The sequence below is a fragment of the Xenia sp. Carnegie-2017 genome, unplaced genomic scaffold (assembly GCF_021976095.1).
Source record: "Xenia sp. Carnegie-2017 unplaced genomic scaffold, XeniaSp_v1 HiC_scaffold_20, whole genome shotgun sequence".
NCBI lineage: Eukaryota > Metazoa > Cnidaria > Anthozoa > Malacalcyonacea > Xeniidae > Xenia > Xenia sp. Carnegie-2017.
The window spans coordinates 1,960,925-1,983,748 of record NW_025813483.1 but is presented as its reverse complement, the minus strand read 5'-3'; the positions used below and the strand labels follow the sequence as shown (position 1 = coordinate 1,983,748).

At 35.3% G+C, this 22,824-nt stretch overlaps 2 protein-coding genes across 3 annotated transcripts; both read left to right on the top strand.

The window, feature by feature from the left end:
- Positions 1-12,313: 12,313 nt before the first annotated feature.
- Positions 12,314-13,115, top strand: LOC124442065. 2 transcript variants are annotated; one of them, XM_046992590.1, is made up of 2 exons: positions 12,314-12,504; positions 12,587-13,115. In XM_046992590.1, the coding sequence occupies exons 1-2, from the start codon at positions 12,497-12,499 to the stop codon at positions 13,068-13,070; spliced, it is 492 nt and encodes a 163-aa protein (XP_046848546.1). In that variant the 5' UTR covers positions 12,314-12,496; the 3' UTR covers positions 13,071-13,115. The 2 variants fall into 2 exon arrangements, with proteins under 2 accessions (XP_046848546.1, XP_046848545.1); XM_046992589.1 differs by having other exon boundaries at positions 12,381-12,442.
- Positions 13,116-13,260: 145 nt separating this feature from the next.
- Positions 13,261-21,231, top strand: LOC124440922. The gene is made up of 6 exons (XM_046991346.1): positions 13,261-13,349; positions 13,443-13,716; positions 13,965-14,046; positions 14,546-14,625; positions 14,879-14,993; positions 21,046-21,231. The coding sequence occupies exons 1-6, from the start codon at positions 13,274-13,276 to the stop codon at positions 21,229-21,231; spliced, it is 813 nt and encodes a 270-aa protein (XP_046847302.1). The 5' UTR covers positions 13,261-13,273.
- The last annotated feature ends 1,593 nt before the right edge of the window (positions 21,232-22,824 follow it).

Here is a 22,824-nt window from a genome sequence, read left to right as displayed (position 1 = left end):
TGCTCATTACATTGTACTGCAATGTGTGGGATGCGATTGGAAGCATTGTTTTAATTCTTCAAAAAAAGAAGGGCAATCCCATGAAATTAATGTACGAGCAGTGCTAGCTTTTAGAGAAATTGGTAAAGGTCACACTGCTATGACGACATTTACTAAAGTTCTAAACATGCCTCCTCCACCAAGGCGTGACAGCTTTAGCAAAATTCAAAACAAAAAACTTTTGCCAGTTGTGAAACAGTGTGCAATTGACAGCATGATGAATAATGCTATGCATGTTAAGGACTTGACTGTAAATGATGCTGGAGAATGTGGGATTTCCATTGATGGCACCTGGCAGAAGCGAGGATACTCTTCACACAATGGTGTTGTCACGGTAATTTCCCTTGATACCAAGAAGTGCCTTGATCGAAGTGCTTTCTGACAAGTGTCAGCAGTGTATCAAGTGGAGGAAGAAACAAAGTGATGCTAGATTTAAAGAATGGGAGGCAACTCATGTTTGTAAAATAAATCATACTGGGAGTTCTGGCAGCATGGAAACGGCAGGTGCACTGAGGATGTTTGAAAGGTCCATTGCTACAAGAGGGCTGAAGTATAAACATATGCTTGGGGATGGTGATTCATCTACATATAATGCAGTCCTAGCAAGCAAACCATATGGAGAAGATTGTCTACCAAATAAATTGGAGTGCATTGGGCATGTGCAGAAAAGAGTGGGAAGTAGGTTGCGAAGACTCAAAAGTACTAGTAAAGGAAGAAAGCTTGCTGATGGGAAGGGTATGTCAGGTAAAGGTAGACTAACTGATGGCAAAATAGATGTGCTCCAAAATTATTATGGTCTGGCAATCAGAGAAAACCTTCACAGTGTTGAGGAAATGGCAAAGGCTGTGAAGGCATCACTTTTTCATGTGGCGTCAACAAAGGAGAATCCACAGCATCACCTTTGTCCAAAAGGAGTGGACAGTTGGTGTGGATATCAACGTGAAAAGGATGGTTATAACCACAAGAATGGCCTTCCAAAGTCCATTGTTGATTTGTTAGAGCCTATTTTTGAGGATTTGGCTGACACTACATTATTAAACAAATGTACGCATGGTTTGACACAAAATCCAAATGAATGTTTGAATGGACTTATTTGGGATAGATGTCCGAAGACAATCTATGTTGAACATGAAACTGTGGCTCTTGCCACTTATTTAGCTGTTTTGAAATTTAATGATGGAGACATTTCCTTCCTAAAGATATTTGAAGATTTGGACATAACACCAGGTTTCTTCACTTGCCAAGGTGCGCACATTTGTGACCAGGCTCGAATAAAGCTTTCAGCAAAAAAGAGCACTGAGAAGGTGAAGGGACAAAGAAAATCCCTAAGATATTATAGAAAAAAGTATTTAGACAAGGCTGAGGACAATGAAGGAGTTACATATGAGTCAGGTAGCTTTTAAACCCTGTATAATGATATGAAAACTTTACTATAACTTTAACTTGACTTTTCTCCATTTCGTTATTTTTTGTGTGTCACCAATACTTGTGACACTGTAATTTTGTAAATATTTATTGTAGAAGCTTGATATTTTGTATATTTATTTAGTACAATATAATCTAGAAACTGACATTTTCAAATTTTAAAATTTTCCTCATAGATGAATTATTTCTGCACTTTTTTCCGAAAAAATGGTAGATTAAAACCCAAAATATCTGACAATTCAATAAATCGGCTGTTAAATTTTTATAAAAAAATTTGAAGAAAATTGAAAAATGTCATTCTCTAGCTCAGATTATTGGCTTTTCAAAAATGTATTATTTGTTTCATTGTGATGTCTTGTTCTTGAGATATCATGTTAATGCTGTTAATTAATTACGGGCTAATTAATGGCCGCCATAATGGATAATTAGTGTAATTAGCAACTTCCTGAATTTTTTTTTGTGCACATCATTTTCTATCACCTTACTCATTCAGAAAATGTTATTTTCACTTTAAAAATTAAAAAAATAAAAAAAAGTTGCTATAGAGGGGGTGACCACCTTAACATCAAGCTCTTTTTCAGGATACTTTTGAGTGTTATTGATCTCAATATAAATTCGACTTAAATTAGCATGGTCAAAGAAATGTATAGTTTGTTCTTGATTGTTAAGGAACTTCACAACTTCTGAATAGCTAGATATTGCAAACTAAACTCATAAATATACTTTGATAGTTCCATACAAGTTTCTTTATAAAAACTGTTCCAGTAAACAAATGAAAGTTGAAAACTTAAAAAATACAAATGTTTGAATATTGTCAATAATATATGTAAAAGATTGAACCTTTGTTAAAAGAAATCTACAATAAAACTGTTTCTAATCATCATTACTATAAAGAAGGCATACCTAAAATGAAAAAAGAAATTGATTTTCTTCATCATTGAAAATGAGCAACAAATTCGTTTCCTCTTCTTCTATCTCCTTGTACGTTTTCTCAAAGACAGGAGTATTTTACCTTCTAGCAAATAAAAGATAAATAGAAGTCCAAATGCTTCAGTTTCAATATCTATGGTTTGTTTATAACAAAATAACGATTGTTGTATATTATTGCAGTACATGTTCAGGGGCAAATGCTTTTATTACAATTTCCATCCCTCGTTCATCAAAATCTTTTGCTTTTTCGTATTCTCCCATTTTACTATAAACCAAACTCAGATCGTTGTACGTTATCGCAATTTTAACATGGTCAGGTCCTAATGCTTTTGTTTGAATTTTTATCGCTCCTTCATAAAAATCTTTTGCTTTTTCGTACTCTCCCATATTATTGTAAACCAAACCCAGATTGTTGTACGCTGTCGTAATATTAACATGGTCAGGTCCAAATAATTTCGTTTAAATTTTTATCGCTCGTTCATAAAAATCTTTTGCTTTTTCGTACTCTCCCATTTCACAGTAAACAAAACTCAGAATGATGTACGCTGTCGCAATATTAACATGGTCAGGTCCAAATGTTTTCGTGCCAATTTCTATCGCTCGTTCACAAAAATCTTTTGCTTTTTCGTACTCTCCCATTTTACTGTAAACAAAACCCAGATTGTTGTACGTTGTCACAATATTAACATGGTCAGGTCGAAATGTTTTTGTTAGAATTTTCATCGTTCGTTCATAAAAATCTTTTGCTTTTTCGTACTCTTCCATATTTCTGTAAAGTGAACCCAGATTGTTGTACATTGTCGCAATATCAACATGGTCAGGTCCAAATACTTTCGTTTGAATTTCTATCGCTCGTTCATAAAAATATTTTGCTTTTTCGTACTCTCCCATCTTTAAGTAAACCAAACCAAGATTGTTGTACGTTGTCGCAATATAAACATGGTCAGGTCGAAATGTTTTTGTTAGAATTTTCATCGCTCGTTCATAAAAATCTTTTGCTTTTTCGTACTCTTCCATATTTGTGAAAAGTATACCCAGATTGTTGTACGTTGTCGCAATATTAACATGGTCAGGTCCAAATACTTTCGTTTGAATTTCTATCGCTCGTTCATAAAAATCTTTTGCTTTTTCGTACTCTTCCATATTAAAGTAAACGAAACCCAGATTGTTGTACGTTGTCGCAATATTAACATGGTCAGGTCCAAATGTTTTCGTTTCAATTTCTATCGCTCGTTCAAAAATCTTTTGCTTTTGTACTCTCCCATATTATAGGAAACCGAACCCAGATTGTTGTACGTTGACGCAATAGTAACATGGTCAGGTCCAAATGCTTTCGTTTGAATTTTCATCGCTCGTTCATAAAAATCTTTTGCTTTTTCGTACTCTCCCATTTTATCGTAAACCGAACCAAGATTGTTGTACGTTGGCGCAATATTAACATGGTCAGGTCCTAATGTTTTTGTTTCAATTTCCATTGCTCGCTCGTGAAAATATTTAGCATTTTCATACTCTCCATTCTTCCAAAGCAATGAACCCAGATCGTTGTACGAATATGAAACTTCAGTATGATCAACACCTAACACTTTAGTTTGAATTTCTGTTATTTCATAAAGTACTTTAGTTGCAAGTTTATACTTGCAAAATCTTTCCAAAACATCTACAAAATATTTGGCAAATTTCAAATTTCTTTCATCAAGTTTTTGTTTTGATGATTTTACATCGATCAACTTATTTAGGAAATGTTGAAATGATGAATTTGTTATGAATTTAATTAGATGTGGAATTATTTTGATTTCATCTTCTCTGTCTTCAAAATGATTTAGTGCCCAAGCAACTTGGCAGGCAAGATCAGCTGCAGACTTTTTAGAATTATTTTCGTTTTGTTTACAGCCAAAGGTCTGCGATGAATAATTTATGATGGCTTCGTGTACAACGCTGTGCAGGCGGATGTCGTTGTTTTCCGTTTGAAGGAATAAAGAACAATGCTTTAATTGAAGACAGACATCTTCTGCAGATTTTTGTGGATCAATGCTTTTAATAAAATGTATTATAACATCTTTTGGCAAGGGATCGAAAGATATTATTGAGAAAAGTTTAAAAACATGTTCCAACAAGATGGATTCTTCAGCATTTTTTTGAACTGCTAACATAACAGTTTTCATTCCTAAGTAAGATGTGTTTATTTTTTGAAAATAGCCATCCATCTTCTGTCGCTCTCCTTCATTCAGCATATCAAAATATTTCTCCCACGTGAATGTCGGATTTACACTTTTTACACTACCTACGTAGGAAGCAGCATTTGCCAGGAACAACGGTTGACGATTTAATTTGTCTGATAAATCCTTTAAAAATTTTTCATCTTCATTATGAATATCAGAAAAGACAGATAGAAGTTGTCGACATTCTTCATTGTTCATACCATGACTAACTGAAATGTGTTTATTTAGATTTCCATCTGGTGGTATAGCATCTGTATTTTGGACAGTTACTATAATTTGACCATTTTTCCAGCTATGATCACCAACTTGAGGTAATAATGGATAAATTTTATGAAGTTCAGCCACATTATCTACAACAATCCACCATGTTTGCCAAGATTTCAGTTGTTGTGTCAGCAATAATTGAAAATCTTTAATTTTGTCTTCGATGCTTTTTGATTCTTTTGAGATATTTTCAATGACAGTCATATCATTGCTTAATCGTTTACAAAGTTCAGCGTAAGTTTTGAAAAGATAGTCGATATCTTTTCCTTCAAGTGTCATCACAAATGTCGTGTGATTTTGCCAGTCAAACGAGTTATACATTTCTTCGCAAATTTGTCTAGCTAATTGAGATTTACCACTGCCAGGATTACCAGAAATATAGTAATATGTTAGTTCATTATTGTTAGTACTGCGCAAGTTATTGAGATCTGCTGTGATTTGATTAAGTAATTCTGTACGTTTAACCACATCGTGATTTGATTTGCAAGGAAGTACTTGAAAAGAATTAAATGTGTTTCGTTGACTTTTTATTTCATTAATTTCAGTGAATGAAAATGCTAGATCTTTAAATGACTTTTCAATATCACAAAGCATTGTTTTAAAGTCGTTATCAGAAATTTTTCCTTTATTTTTATGGATGAAGTTGTTTCTGATAACACGAAGTTTATCCACAGCAGCCTTAGATTTGGGGTTAAGTTTTGTTCCAACTGAGTTGGAAAACAATATTGCTGCAAACAATGTTGTACAATCCCACTTACTGGTGTCACCATGTTGAAAATTTGACAGAATGTGTTTGTCATGAGGTTTCTTTTTTGTTTTTTCAATATTGAACAACTTCTGACCACTGACGTTTGTATTTTCCCATTCTCCGTGGGATTTTTTGTAATGAGTGTTCCATTCTTGGATAAAAAGATCAACAAGTTTCTTTTCAACATCTGTAAGTACTTTCTGCAGAGAGGAGTTATTAATTTCTTCTCTTGACTGCATCTAAGGGTCATAGAGTTATTAATATCATCATAAATCGGTTCTTTAGGGTTTATTGACAACTAAAATTGTGGAAGATCAAACATAGCTACGTAATGTTACAGTTTTACTTGTACGTGTAAATGAATATCGAGGATAGCAGCTGAAAACAACGCAATTGGACATTTTAGTTTTCCTGCATTTAGGCATTTGGCTACATTTTGGTAGTGGCGTCGCCAGGATTTTGCGAGTGGAAAGGCACAAATCTTTTACCACGTCAGTCACTAGCGAAATGGCGCTAAAAATTGCTTCTGCACTGGAAATTTTTGAAATATTTATCACAACATGAATAGTTTCAATTTTTTAACTTCCCAGTTTAACCTTGGCGTATTTGTACATTCTTCGTGTTATAACGTTACGTAGAATGATTATTGATTTTAATGAAATGTCTTTTATATTATAATACTCCAAGAATTGCAGTATTTTCATGAGCCTTACTCTTAGTCATTGCTACATTTTGTATTTTAGTGTCTACAAGTTTGAGTCTACGAGTATACTTGTCCACGATCTCATACAAGTTCTATGATATGGTGTAATGTCGTTCATGACATGCATCACAATATTACTTGTTCTTCCTTGCCCACTAGGGACTTGAATTATTCTAGAATTATTGTTTAGTTTTTTCCTTTTTAAGGCATTAAAATCTTCACCACTCGGCTAACAACCCAGAGAGGGTAAATGCAACGCAAACTAGTCTGCACATCTAAAGAATACTTCCCTTTACAGTAAAGTTGTGCGATTTTCTTAAGAGCTATATTAATGCCATGTGCTTGTTTTTCAATTTCGAATGGGGCATATAAAGGCTTTTATCTGAAATTCAAACAAGGGATACCTGGGGGCCACAGTCAATTTTAGAGGAGCAAGTGCCCCCTTTCCAGGCCTTCCTTTAGCGACGCCATTGCTTGTTGGAATGAAATGGAGGTACTGAGTTATATCATCACTTAGGAAGGTGTTTAACAATTTGTCTAACTGACACACAAAGTTTGTGCAGGCAGTCTACTTGAATACAATGACTACTTAGTCAGCTGTACATTAGAAATATATATGAAGCAGAGTGTTCTGTAATTTAGCCTCTGCATTTAAATAAAAAGATTCCTATTTCCTGTAAATGATCTGGTTGCCTTGTAGAATTAATTGCAAAGACAACCATGAGAAATTTTTCAAGTATTCTTCCTTTTCAATAAAAAAAATCATGTAAAATATAGGACATGTCTTGTTAAATCATGTTTTATAGAAAAGAAAACAAAAATTCATTCTAGTTGTGTAGAATGCAGATTGAAACTGTGTCCAGACAAACATTTAAAAAACAAATTAATTACACACTGTAAAATATTGTGGTAAATTCTGTTATTACAATTTTATAGTATTCTGTATGTAATCGACATACAAATTTCATGTAAATGCCATAAAATGTACAATTTACTTATTGTGTTTCTTTGCATGCATTTAAAGTTTCTTAAAACATGCCTAACACTTGAAATGTTTTGGAAAACTAACAAATAACAAAAAAGCTCAAAAAATTTGTCTTATATTTTGTTGAGTCATGCTAATAAACCACAGAAACATGTTAAGGAAATAGTATGTGCGTAGTTTGGTTTACCAATGTATCCGCTTTCACACGGCTAACAGCCAAGGAACAGTTATTGACGTTAGTTAAATTTCCTTATGTACCATATATAGCTCAAATAGAGGAACTATTCCGACCAATAACAATATTTGTTATTTGTAATAAAGACTGTAAATACTGTTCTGTAAAATGATAAAAATCAGTTTGATCATTAAGTTCACTCGTGGTTGTTACTGAAGGTATAAAGTATATTATGAAAAAAGATATGGCAAGTAACGCGAAGTCAACAGGTTATGGGCCCAGGAGAGGTTTGCTTTTCGATGGAAGCGAAAGCAAATACGAGTTATGGGAAGTAAAATTCTTGGGCTATATGCGTCCTCAAAAACTGTGCGACGTATTTATCGAATCAGCAAGTGAGAGAGAAGAACCAGCAGCTTCAAAACTGGCTGACGCTTTTGCAGAGTTGGTCCAATGTCCACAAGACAAAAGTTTGTCTCTTGTGATTCGGGAGGCGAAAGACAATGGACATAGAGCTTTAGAAAACCTCAGACATCACTATCAAGGAAGAGAAAAACCTTGCATCATCGTTCTTTACACGGAACTCACTTCGCTGAAGAAAAGTGACAATGAGAATGTCACAGATTACATATTGCGAGCGGAGCGATCGGCAACAGCCATAAGAGAAGCCGTGGAGATAATAAGTGATGCACTACTCATTGCAATGGTTTTAAAGGGTCTGCCAAGCACGTACGACGTCTTTGCTACCGTAACAGTTGAAAGGGAACTAAATATTCGACATTGTTCAGCGTTCTAGAGAATCAAGATACCCCACTAGGATAAGAAGTAAGAGTAAATATATTGACAAGTATGTGACACAAGACGTTTCAGGGGGGAGGATACTGTCTCATATACCGTAGATTATTGCTATAGAGTATCCAACATCCCAACGACATATTCCCAAGCAATAAGCTCCAATGAAAAAGTAAAATGGCAAAAAGCCATGAATGATGAAATGAAAGCGTTAATTGACAATGATACGTTTGAACTTGTTCCACCCCCAACAAACAGAGACCTAGTGGGGGAAAATGGGTATACACCGTAAAAGTAGGGCAACATTTCGTAAAATAGTAGCGAGAGACTTGCCGAGCGGAAATCGAATTCGTGTAATAAAAATTAATGCCCAACATAAAGTTTTGATTAGAGCCATAGAAATAGACCAAAAATATTGTAAAATTGAATTTATTGTAACGTTTCGCCTTTACTCAAGACATCTTCAGACAAATAATAAATAGGATGTTAAGACAAGATATTATATTTACAAAAAGGTGTTAAATTACTACTAAAGGAGGCGGTGTCAAATGGATTATATGATAAGGAAGTTACATGTTTGTAAATGTAGATCGTCCAGGTTGGTACAGTCCTGAGAAGGACTGTTTTTCTTGTTGTTGACTGACGTTTCGACAACCTTAGCGGTAGTCATCTTCAGAGTCAAATGAGGAGTAAACGTCAGGTTAGCCGTATTTGTTATCTGGTTCTTACGTCATTGTATTGTGTGTACAGGAAATGTGTATTGTCATTGTGAATTAGTGTGAAGTGAAATATTTTTACTTTTAGTTGTGATGTGTGATTTAGCTGTGATGTTTTTAGTTGTAATATGTGGGTGTCAATTGTGTATTGTCATTGTGAATTAGTGTGAAGTGTAATGTTTTTAGTTGATGGTTTGTTTGTATTGTGAATAAGTCGTTTGTAAGGTGCCGGTAATTGCTGTGATCTATAGTAATATTATAGTATAGTAATATTACTTACTGTACTGACTATAGACAACGGCTTACATTAGAAAGTTGGTTCAGGGGGGGTTTGTTCCAAGTTGGTATACCAACTTTCTAATGTAAGCCGTTGTCTATAGTCAGTACTGTAAGCAATGCATTTTGCTGAGTCACAGTCAATGTTGTGCTTTGTGATTCGGTGATGTTCGGCAATGTGGTTAGTTTTGTCTTGTTTCTTAGTAGCTCGTTTGTGTTCAGTAAGTCTTATGTTTAAGATCCTGCCATTTTCCCCGATATAGGTGGCGTGGCAGTCGGAGCAGTTTATTTTGTAAACTGCACCTTGTCGTTCGTTGGGTTGTTCTTTGTCCTTTATGTTCGTTAGTACTTGTTGTAACGTTGTGATTGGTTTATGTGCGACACGTATGTTGTATGGTTGTAAGATACGCGAGATAGTCTCAGACGTACCTTTGATGTAAGGTATCGTTGCTGTTGTCACTAAGTTGTTCGTTTCGTTGGGTTTCGTTGGGTTCGTTGGGTTTGTAAGTGTTGCGTTTGATAAAGTCAGAGTTATAGTTGTTTTTGTCCAAAACACGTTTGAGATAGTTGTTTTCGTTGTGTAGACCATCCGGTGAATCACATACGATTTGTGCACGTCTTGTTAATGTTCTGATTGTGGTGGCTTTGTGTGATGTAGTAGTCGGTCAGTATGTGTTGGCTTGCGATAAACTGTTGTTCGTAGTTTTTGATTGTCATGTTTTACCAAACAGTCGAGAAAAGGAAGAGTTCCGTTTTCTTCGACATCTTTGGTAAATTGTATGTGGCTGTTCTGTTTGTTGATGTGTAAGTGTGAAAGTCATCAATCTCGTCTGCATGTAGTGCTGTGATTGTGTCATCTACGTAGCGAAACCAAAAAGGTAGTGCATGTTTGTAAGTCGTGAGCGCCTGTTCCTCTATAGATTGCATTACAATTTCAGCAACTACAACAGAAACGGGTGAGCCCATTGCTGTCCCATGTAATTGTTGGTAGTGTGTACCTTTGTACTGGAAGTAAGTCGAGGTGAGGCAGAACTCCGGTAGCTCCATAATGTCTTCTGTCGGTAATGGCAGTACGTCCGTAGTGTTTGTAATGAGGGTTTTTGTACAAGTAAGTGCCAGATTAAGTGGAATACTGGTGAACAGTGATTTCACATCAAAAGACACTAGTATATAGTTGTCCGGTATTTGTATAGTGCTCAGTTTTTTGATGAAAGTTTCAGTGGATTGTAGCTTGTGTTTTGATTTGTTTGTAAGTGGTTGCAGTATGTCAGTCAAGTACTTTGAGAGTTCGTAAGTAGGCGAACCACAGAATGATACAATTGGTCGCATGGGTATTTGCGGTTTGTGAAATTTTCGTAGTCCGTATAGTCTGGGTGGTCGTGGTACTGAACATCTGAGTCGATAGTAAATACGTTCAGATATAATGTCAGATTTTCTCATAGAGAAGATCTTGTTGTTAAGTTTGCGTACTAGTGATGGTGTTGGGTCTCGTTTGAGTTGTTCGTACGTTTGTCTGTCGTTAACAATGGTGTCCATTTTGTTGAAGTAATCATTCCTGTCCATGACCACAGTCACGCGTCCTTTGTCTGCTGGTAAAATGACGATGTTGTTGTCGTGTTTTAGTCGTTTGAGTGCTTGTTGTTCGTCCTTTGTCAAGTTGTTGTCACGTATAGAGGACGATTGTAAAGTGGAGGCTATCCTGCTTCTGATCTCGTCTTTGGTTGTCTCTGACAAGTCTCTTTGATACGCTAGGACAGCCTCGACACTTGATACTATCGTCTCAGTCGGGATTCGTCTAGGTGTTATGGAATGTTTTAGTCCGTAAGATAGTAGTCGCGTTTCAGTTTCGTCTAATGAGCGGGAAGAAATATTCCTCACCCAGTTATCGTCATGTTTATGTCTTGTACGTGTTTTAGTTTGTTTTAAACGTTCAAGTTTTTGTTGTTGTTTGATTTGGTGTTGTGTCTCTGTCTTGTTTGCTCGTTTCCCTGCAATGGTTTGTATCGTAGAAAGTAAAGTATCACTTAATGTCGTTGGTATGAGTTCCTTCAGTTTGTTCAGTCTTTGTTCTTGTTGTTTGATGTAATAGTTTGATGTAATAGTTTGATGTAATAGTTTGATGTAATAGTTTGATGTAATAGTTTGATGTAATAGTTTGATGTAATAGTTTGATGTAATAGTTTGATGTAATAGTTTGATGTAATAGTTTGATGTAATAGTTTGATGTAATAGTTTGATGTAATAGTTTGATGTAATAGTTTGATGTAATAGTTTGATGTAATAGTAACCCTAAATATTATATTGAATTTATAATACGCTCGGATGGTCACCATTAATATACCTCATTTCCTTTTTATTGTTGTAATTTATGTATCATATTACTTTTATATAAACCTTGTATCACTTATTATTTCACTCATACTGAAGATGGCATCATGAGATGTCGAAACATGTCTATTTTAAAAAAACTTGTCGTGTATATTAAATACGCATTAGCAATAGTGCTTTTACGAAATTATCCATGAATATCTTATTTCCTCTACTACCTCGTGACCATGCACATGATGTGTATCGATGTAGAACATTACTATTATATAGTAGAAATTTATTTCTTTTTATTATTATATAAAGATATATGAAAGTTAACAAGTTCATTTTCCAAACTTGATTCGAGCTAGTTCCAAATCTCACCAAAATCAACAAATCTATCTTTATAAAACATTTACATACGTACATAACGCGGAAGTAGAATATTTTACAGAAAAACAAAATAATCGATAAATGGACATGAAACATTAAATCACAAAATCAAAATACAATATAACAACGAAAGGTAAAGTTTAAAATCAACATACCTTCACAAATTCACAAAGATTTCAAGACACAACCAACTACATGATATCTCAGGTGCGGCGCTCTAGTCGATTCTGTAGAATAATTTAAATGATTTACGTTTCCGGTCACGTGAGATATGTTACCCCACCCCTAGGAAAAAGCTCCTACATTATACCGGAAGAAAAACCCTTTCATTTTACCAACCAAACAAATCACTCCATTCGTCTTATGAGACGTGGCTAAAAGCCGGTAAAGTACGGGTACAAAACGTCGACTGGTAGTCGTGGGAGATACATACGTTGTACTTTGGTCGTTTAACTTATGTTATTGTGTCATTGGTAATATCGATAATATTTTCTGATTTGTGATTTTCTTGCTGGTAATTTTAAAACATGCCAAGGTACACCAAATAACTGCCTTATAGCTGTTAGACTTTTCAACATTTATTTTCATTTTATAGATTTTTATGATAATTTTTGTAGGAGCAATAAAAGGTTTAAAGCAACTGTAGCTGTCACATATCATGATGAGGATGGCCATGTTGAGAGAGAGGAGGTGCATTTGTCAGAATTGGTTACTGAGGATCATAGAGGAAGCTGTTCTATTAACAGTCCTGATAATTGTGGTGCATTGGAAGGCCATGAACTGGGAATGGAACAAGATAACAGTGATCTTGAAATTTATGTTCACCATGATTGTGAAGAATCATCTTCTTATTACCAGAAAGTTGAAAGAAAACAAAAAGCATGGGAAAATTTGCGACATTCAATTATCAAAGATAAATTTCAGTTTACTGGCAAAAATTGGAGCAATCTGAAGTGTATTCATTGTGATAATGAAGCAAAGTTTAGGTGCAGCGATTGTGGTCCAATGGCAAAGTATTGTGAGAACTGTATGTTAAAGATGCACACAACCGTAAATATTTGTCATCATGTTGAAATATTTAAGGTAACCTTTATGAGCTAGATATTATAAAAGTGTTTACAGTTAACTCTCTCAACACTTGCAACAAAAAATACAAAAATAAAATGAGAGTTTACATTGTCAAACATGCTATGAAGCACTAATCTAATATTTTTTATGAATGTAAGAAAGGGGATTGATTACAACTTATTTCCACGAGGTTATTCATTGCTTTGTAGGATGGCACGTTTTGGCCATATAAACTCATGAACATGCTGGTGTATGATTGTTCATGCCAAACAGCTCGTCACAAAAGAAGTGTTTCTGTTGTTGATGTTAAAGGTATGTTATATTTAAAATGTGCTGCGAAAGTTTTTTCATTTTAGCTGGGATGGCTCAACACAATTATAATTTTGAATCTTTTTCAATTTCTAGGCACCTTTTGTACTGTTGAGGTACAGTTTTGCTCATGCTCTCCAGAGTTTGTTCGACTTCTGCAATTTGGCCTTTGGGGTGGAACACCTACAAAACCAAGAATTGCATTTGCAATTGAGTTTTTTGAATTGATTCATTCTGTGCAGATGGAATGCAAGGCATCAATAAAAAGCATTTGTCATTCATTTGAAGAGTTTAATCATAACCACATATTCTCTTCTTATGCAACACCAAAAATGTATCCTGTCATTATAGATGCTTTTGAAGAATATAGGTAACTGCATTTAGGTCACTGATTTATTGCACTGCTGTACTACGTATGAATTGCTGGGAGAGTTGCAGTCAATTTTATAGCCTAAGAATCTCATATTAAGAGATGTATTTAATTGGAGGAAATCAAAATGCTAAAGTTTATGATGGGAAAGGATTTTTCCTCAAGAATTACTGTCTTGCACTGTGTTTTGTTTATGTCATTTGTTTAAGAGTGCATAATTGCTTTCTTTGTGTCATTGTTTTTTTCAGAATTTACAGACATAAACTAAACATGTTGAGCTGTGTTATTCCTGAGCTTGAAGAAGGAAATATCTGTCCTACTTGTTCCAAAGTGAGTATATTTGTATTACTTGTTTAACAATGACAATTTAGTAAAAAGAACATTAGCAATGCTATCTTAAACACCTTTTTGACTGCATCATTTGCATCATTGAACTCAAATACATTGCATGATTTTATCCTTCACCATTTTATTGAAGACTGATGGTGTGATCTTTGAGTCTCTTGATGCTCTATTTATTGAATGAAGGAAAAACTTGGGCGGAGTCTTGGAAAACCTCTATTTGGACAGCTGATGTTCTATGATCAAACACATGTTGATCAATTTGTTGCCAATTATACCAAACCTACATCAAACAAGGTCAATGTAGCTTTAATATACTTTGTTATTCTAATGAAAATTCAGGTATGGAAGTTACAGTGCTTTGAATTTATTTGATTTTTTTACGTTCTCTACCACATAGTTTTTATTTTCAATAAATTTGTGCCATGGGCTTTAGGAAATAAAGCTCTTGTATACTTTTTTGTTTGTTACATATTGATACTTATAGGAGTGTCATGGTTTTCTTGCTGGGAATGCTGTTCGATCAATGAATTGCTACAGAGCTCTTGATGAAACAGCAATCTTTGGGCGAGGCTGTTGATATGAGTTTCCTAAAAAATTCTTAAATTTTTAAACATGGAGAGAGGTCTGTTACACACATTTTTCTCTATTTTTACCTAAATGTTCTTGGTTTGAAAGAGGTGGTTAGGATGCATGCATTTGATGGTGTAAATTTATTTTTTTCAGTTGGTTTGCTACTTTCAATGCTTTGTGCAAGTGCTGAAGCTTTTTGCATACACGTGGTTGCATTATTTAAAAAAATATTCTACATATTTTATAGATTGAGCTATGCAGTTTATGTTCTCCAAGAATTAGAGAAAGATAATGTTGATAATCCTGCACTCAAAATAAACATATTGTATGATGTTGCATGCATGTTGGTGAAACACTTACAGGTAATACTCAATTGACAATAGTTGCTTTGTTACCTGTTTCCTTTGTCAATAACTTTCCTTCATGCATGCACACACGTGGTGAATAGTTGCTTTGTTACCTATTTCCTTTGTCAATAACTTTCCTTCATGTACGCACACACGAGGTGAATAGATGCTTTGTTAACTGTTTCCTTTGTCAATAACTTTCCTTCATGTACGCACACACGTGGTGAATAGTTGCTTTGTTACCTGTTTCCTTTGTCAATAACTTTCCTTCATGCATGCACACACGTGGTGAATAGTTGCTTTGTTACCTGTTTCCTTTGTCAATAACTTTCCCTCATGTACGCACACACGGGGTGAATAGTTGCTTTGTTACCTGTTTCCTTTGTCAATAACTTTCCTTCATGCATGCACACACGTGGTGAATAGTTGCTTTGTTACCTGTTTCCTTTGTCAATAACTTTCCCTCATGTACGCACACACGGGGTGAATAGTTGCTTTGTTACCTGTTTCCTTTGTCAATAACTTTCCTCATGTATGCACACACGGGGTGAATAGTTGCTTTGTTACCTGTTTCCTTTGTCAATAACTTTCCTCATGTATGCACACACGGGGTGAATAGTTGCTTTGTTACCTGTTTCCTTTGTCAATAACTTTCCTTCATGCATGCACACACGTGGTGAATAGTTGCTTTGTTACCTGTTTCCTTAGTCAATAACTTTCCCTCATGCACGCACACACGTGGTGAATAGTTGCTTTGTTACCTGTTTCCTTTGTCAATAACTTTCCCTCATGCACGCACACACGTGGTGAATAGTTGCTTTGTTATCTGTTTCCTTTGTCAATATCTTTCCCTCATGTACGCACACACGGGGTGAATAGTTGCTTTGTTACCTGTTTCCTTTGTCAATAACTTTCCCTCATGTACCCACACACTGGGTGAATAGTTGCTTTGTTACCTGTTTCCTTTGTCAATAACTTTCCCTCATGTACGCACACACGGGGTGAATAGTTGCTTTGTTACCTGTTTCCTTTGTCAATAACTTTCCTCATCACACACGGGGTGAATAGTTGCTTTGTTACCTGTTTCCTTTGTCAATAACTTTCCTCATGTATGCACACACGGGTGAATAGTTGCTTTGTTACCTGTTTCCTTTGTCAATAACTTTCCTTCATGCATGCACACACGTGGTGAATAGTTGCTTTGTTACCTGTTTCCTTAGTCAATAACTTTCCCTCATGCACGCACACACGTGGTGAATAGTTGCTTTGTTATCTGTTTCCTTTGTCAATATCTTTCCCTCATGTACGCACACACGGGGTGAATAGTTGCTTTGTTACCTGTTTCCTTTGTCAATAACTTTCCCTCATGTACCCACACACTGGGTGAATAGTTGCTTTGTTACCTGTTTCCTTTGTCAATAACTTTCCCTCATGTACGCACACACGGGGTGAATAGTTGCCTTGTTAACTGTTTCCTTTGTCAATAACTTTCCTTCATGTACGCACACACGTGGTGAATAGTTGCTTTGTTACCTGTTTCCTTTGTCAATATCTTTCCCTCATGTACGCACACACGGGGTGAATAGTTGCTTTGTTACCTGTTTCCTTTGTCAATAACTTTCCTCATGTACCCACACACGGGGTGAATAGTTGTTTTGTTACCTGTTTCCTTTGTCAATAACTTTCCCTCATGTACGCACACACGTGGTGAATAGTTGCCTTGTTAACTGTTTCCTTTGTCAATAACTTTCCTTCATGTACGCACACACGTGGTGAATAGTTGCTTTGTTACCTGTTTCCTTTGTCAATAACTTTCCCTCATGCACGCACACACGTGGTGAATAGTTGCTTTGTTACCTGTTTCCTTTGTCAATAACTTTCCCTCGTGCACGCACACACGTGGTGAATAGTTGCTTTGTTACCTGTTTCCTTTGTCAATAACTTTCCTCATGCACGCACACACGTGGTGAATAGTTGCTTTGTTACCTGTTTCCTTTGTCAATAACTTTCCCTCGTGCACGCACACACGTGGTGAATAGTTGCTTTGTTACCTGTTTCCTTTGTCAATAACTTTCCCTCATGCACGCACACACCTGGTGAATAGTTGCTTTGTTACCTGTTTCCTTTGTCAATAACTTTCCTCATGCACGCACACACGTGGTGAATAGTTGCTTTGTTACCTGTTTCCTTTGTCAATAACTTTCCTCATGCACGCACACGTGGTGAATAGTTGCTTTGTTACCTGTTTCCTTTGTCAATAACTTTCCTCATGCACGCACACACGTGGTGAATAGTTGCTTTGTTACCTGTTTCCTTTGTCAATAAAAGTCCCTCATGCACGCACACACGTGGTGAATAGTTGCTTTGTTACCTGTTTCCTTTGTCAATAACTTTCCCTCATGCACGCACACACGTGGTGAATAGTTGCTTTGTTACCTGTTTCCTTTGTCAATAACTTTCCTCATGCACGCACACACGTGGTGAATAGTTGCTTTGTTACCTGTTTCCTTTGTTAATAACTTTCCCTCATGCACACACGTGGTGAATAGTTGCTTTGTTACCTGTTTCCTTTGTCAATAACTTTCCCTCATGCACGCACACACGTGGTGAATAGTTGCTTTGTTACCTGTTTCCTTTGTCAATAAATTTCCCTCATGTACGCACACACGAGGTGAATAGTTGCTTTGTTATCTGTTTCCTTTGTCAATAAAATTCCCTCATGCACGCACACACGTGGTGAATAGTTGCTTTGTTACCTGTTTCCTTTGTCAATAAAATTCCCTCATGCACGCACACACGTGGTGAATAGTTGCTTTGTTACCTGTTTCCTTTGTCAATAACTTTCCCTCATTCACGCACACACGGGGTGAATAGTTGCTTTGTTACCTGTTTCCTTTGTCAATAACTTTCCTTCATGTACGCACACATGGGGTGAATAGTTGCTTTGTTACCTGTTTCCTTTGTCAATAAAATTCCCTCATGCACGCACACACGTGGTGAATAGTTGCTTTGTTACCTGTTTCCTTTGTCAATAACTTTCCTCATGCATGCACACACGAGGTGAATAGTTGCTTTGTTACCTGTTTCCTTTGTCAATAAAATTCCCTCATGCACGCACACACGAGGTGAATAGTTGCTTTGTTATCTGTTTCCTTTGTCAATAACTTTATCTCATGCATACACACACGTGGTGAATAGTTGCTTTGTTACCTGTTTCCTTTGTCAATAACTTTCCCTCATGCATGCACACACCTGGTGAATAGTTGCTTTGTTACCTGTTTCCTTTGTCAATAACTTTCCTCATGTACGCACACACGGGGTGAATAGTTGCTTTGTTACCTGTTTCCTTTGTCAATAACTTTCCTCATGTACGCACACACGTGGTGAATAGTTGCTTTGTTACCTGTTTCCTTTGTCAATAACTTTCCTCATGCACGCACACACGTGGTGAATAGTTGCTTTGTTACCTGTTTCCTTTGTCAATAACTTTCCTCATGTACGCACACACGGGGTGAATAGTTGCTTTGTTACCTGTTTCCTTTGTCAATAACTTTCTCTCATGCATACACACACGTGGTGAATAGTTGCTTTGTTACATGTTTCCTTTGTCAATAACTTTCCCTCATGCACGCACACACGGGGTGAATAGTTGCTTTGTTACCTGTTTCCTTTGTCAATAACTTTCTCTCATGCATACACCATTGAGCTCTATAAGACCTGGAGGGGCAAAGGGGCCTGGGCCTCGTGGTCAAAAACATGGCGATAATGGCGGATTATGGTGGTCAATACTTCCACTTTAAAAATTTTTTTCAATATTCACTCCCTCCTGATTTCTAATACTGTTTGTATGAACGAAAACAAGTGAGCAAAAATAATTACGATAGCGACGGCATATCATGTAAAAATAATGCTTCAGCATTGCGTGAAAAACACAGTACAGACACACATCAAAATAAAGAAGATCGAAGGTAGAGGAACGCATATTTTGGATGTAACATTTAAGTTATTTTATCAATTTATGACATTTTAGCCTTTTAAAAGTGAAATCAAACGGCATTCTTTACTAGACCTGTCAATCTCGTCAAACTTATACATTATTTCATGCTTTTGTGTGTTTGACTGTTTGTCAACAGTTTGGTGCACCTATTTTTCTTGCTTAAAATGGATAAATCTGTGTAAAAATGCTCCTAAGGAAGCGAGAAAATGTTTGCTTCAGTCTTACGACATAAGTCAACTAAAAATTTACCATGGTTAAGTATCATAAGTGTATTGCCATTACCTGATAAATCTACTGAAAACTCATAAAGAAAGTATGTTGAACTAGAAGAGCTACAAAAAAGAAAAAAATTCAAAACACCATGACACTGTTGCTTGGTAATTTGTATTTTGTAAACAGCTTGGCAGAATCTTGGATCTATTACTGAACAGAACTACATTAATTTTCCATTGAAATTACAAACTTGGAAACTAATGAGCATTGGTTTCTCTGACAAAAACACTGTCGATTGCTGCATGAAGGCAAAATAGTTATTTGACAGTGTAGGTGAAGAAATTTATCAAGTTCTATAGATATTATTGTGCATCACTTACAGTTTTTTCGAATTGTGTAATATATGTCAAGAACAAGATATAATTTTTCAAAAATGCTAACCCCTTCGAGCACTACTACTCTTCTGTTTTGCTTAAACAACTTACAGCTACCAATTCTAATTATTTATATGTACAAACTAACATTTGGGAATTAAATGATAAACAACTTGTTAAATCTTTGTATTTTACATCAAGCCTTTGAATTAGTTCCTTTTATCTCTTGGTAAAAAAATATTAATGAAAGACTTACAAATCAAGTTTCTCAAAAATAGTATTTTGTAGTAAGAAACTAAACATAATTGAAGAGGTCACATGTTGGAGACAGACTTTGCTTCTTTGACAGGTTGCTTGACCATGAGCAATTTAAATTTGTTTACAATTTGTTTAAAGAATTCTTTTTGTACTAATTGATTTGTACTAATTCTTCATAAGACACAAAGAATTTCTTTGCCATCTATTTTTGCTTCCTCTACATTCAACTTCATTGTAACCAATGCATCTGATGTGAATTTGTGGATCACCTGGAATCATACCAAGTATGGATTTGATGAGATGAGACAATAATATGTTTAATTTTTCATGCATATTTATGATATAATCATAAGCTATTGTTGAACAAAAATTTCAAGGTAGGAGTAAATCTTGGCACATTGTTCAACACACTTCTTTTATCTTTGTTTTGAAGTATTAAACTGTTTACTATAACAATAAATACTTCATTTACAGAAACGCTAAGTAGTACTTTAAAATTGTTTGCATAAATCCAACTTTCCAATCTCATTATAATTGTCTACACCATACAGTCAGTCAAATTGAGCAAGCAAGTTGTTTAATAGTTATTTTTATTATACAGCATATACCATAGTTCTCAATAACTTTGCATGGCACTGCATTCAATTTCAACACAACTCTGTTGTAAACTTTCCCTTCGTCTTTTAAAAAAAATATGAACAAATTCTTCCCCATTTTTGGGAGGTAAACTCAATTCAAATCAGGAGAGTTTAGCTTGATCATGAGACAAGATGGATGCAAACTCCATAAAAATTGGCTGCTTCGCCTCGTCTGGGGAGCGATAAAGGGAAGAACAAACAAGACTGGACAAAAATAACTTTAAATTAAAACTTAGTAGTAGAAACACTCTTCAAGTATCGTGTTAAAAAAAAAATAGTAAAACTACTACTGTGCTACTTACCGGAGTCATGAAATGTTTCCTTCTATGTCGCTATTTCAGCAACCGCAAACCACGGAAGTTTGCAGATTGTTTAATAAATGAAATTTTAAAAAAGTGTTTATGTTAGGAAAATAAATAGTTTTTCTATAATATTTTCTATACTCGCAATCGTGGTGGTCAAATCAGGATGGGCGACAAAAATTTTATTTCATGAGCCCGCGTCTCTCCGCTGACTTTGACCACCAAAATCCGCCATGTTTTTGACGTTTCCCCTCCAGGTCTTATAGAACTCAATGGTTTGAACAGGTTATAGATCAAATGCGGCGTTTTAACGAGCGTAAACGCGTTATTCAAGATGAGTTCGACGCTCTGATGCGTAAGAAACGGGCTGCCAATGCAGTTTCGCTACTCAAAGAAATGAAAAAGAGAAATAGGGACTTAGAGCATGAAAAAGAAGAAGCTATTGCCGCCGGTGCTGAAAAACGCACGTAAATTTATATTTGTATAATATAAATTATTTATTTACATTTTTTAAATGTATATTTTATTAAATACGTGTATAATTTACGGAAAATAATAAAATAAGAATCAAAGTTAAATATCAGAATTCAGTCCTTTAATAACACCATGACAACTCGTAGCGTATAGCAAGTCTACCAGTGCTATGAAAATTAATATTTTATTGTTCAATTACTTTTTCGTTACTCACTACACTACATATGAGATGACAACAGTAAATATGGGCCAGACACACATAATTAGAGTAAAAGCTCCATTTTTCTTGGCTACATCGCTACCTAAAACCTACATAAAGATAAATTACATTGTCAGGTGGTCACCAATGCCAGATCTATCAAAACGTTTGTCAGCAAAGGATTTTTATTGTGTTTAGTCTTTACAGAAAGGAATGGATTTGTGGCTCCATTTCAAGGAACAAAATGCTTTCTTAGCCCTGGCTCTTGAGTATGTTTTCTTTCTCCTTTAGCTGACCAGTAACAGTTGTATTTTCAATTTCTGTAGGCAAAAGTTTAAATGGAGTGTTTGTTTGGTTCTTTTTGTTGTTTAATAAGAAAAATCTTAATCAATGTTCTTTTTTCGCTTACATTTAAATGTAGTAAATCTCATTTTTAATTTATATTTGATTTTCTTGGGATCAGATATAACCACAACATTTTGTATTGTGATTTTGTGGTAAAATCATTTAGGTAGCTGGGAGAATCAGTTTCAAAGCAATGTAAAGTATAAACTATAGCAAAAGCAAGACATGAATGTCATAGCAATGAAAATGACTCATTACACTCCATATCGGTAGTAAAGACACCAGTAGAAATGACTCATTTACTGTTCTTATCAGTTGTAAAGACATTAGCCAAAATGTCTGGTCATGTCATTCACTCCCGAATATGGATACATACTTTAAAGGAGGGTGTTGCTCTAGAAATATATTCCTAATATAAACTTTTTATAGTTTGTACACAATTTCTCTAATGTTCAAATTATGTTTTGGAAAAAACTAATAAGAAGTTTCTTGCAAAATGAACTACTAACTGTTACACACAATGCCAGAGCTCTTCAAGATGCCCAGGGAATAAATGACATAGCAGACTCTTTATTTTGGGTAGGAGGCACATATTCATATATTCATGTTCTGCCACATTAAGTTCCTTTGAAATCCATTGTTTTTAACAGATTAAGACATGCATATATGAATTTGTGCCCCCCCCCCCAATTAACAAGTATCCTGCGCTACTATTGGGATTTTTTATATATTAGTAAATCTGGTGGTCTAAATTCTGGCAGTCGGACAGTTAAATGTGTCATTTTTACTTCTGTCAATACTATGGCAATGATATCCTGCTTTTTCGTCTTCAGGTTATTTTTAACTTTTACTTTACATTGCCTTTATAGTTTGAACTATAATAAAGTATTATTGAATCAATCATTAAATAAATTTTTCCTCCAAAGTAAAAAAAAACAGGCATAGTCATGACAATTAAGGTGTTAGTCCCCAAATCAAGTATGATTGAATCAAATAACAATAACTGCATGTCCATTTCAAACAACTACAATTCTCATTAATTGAAA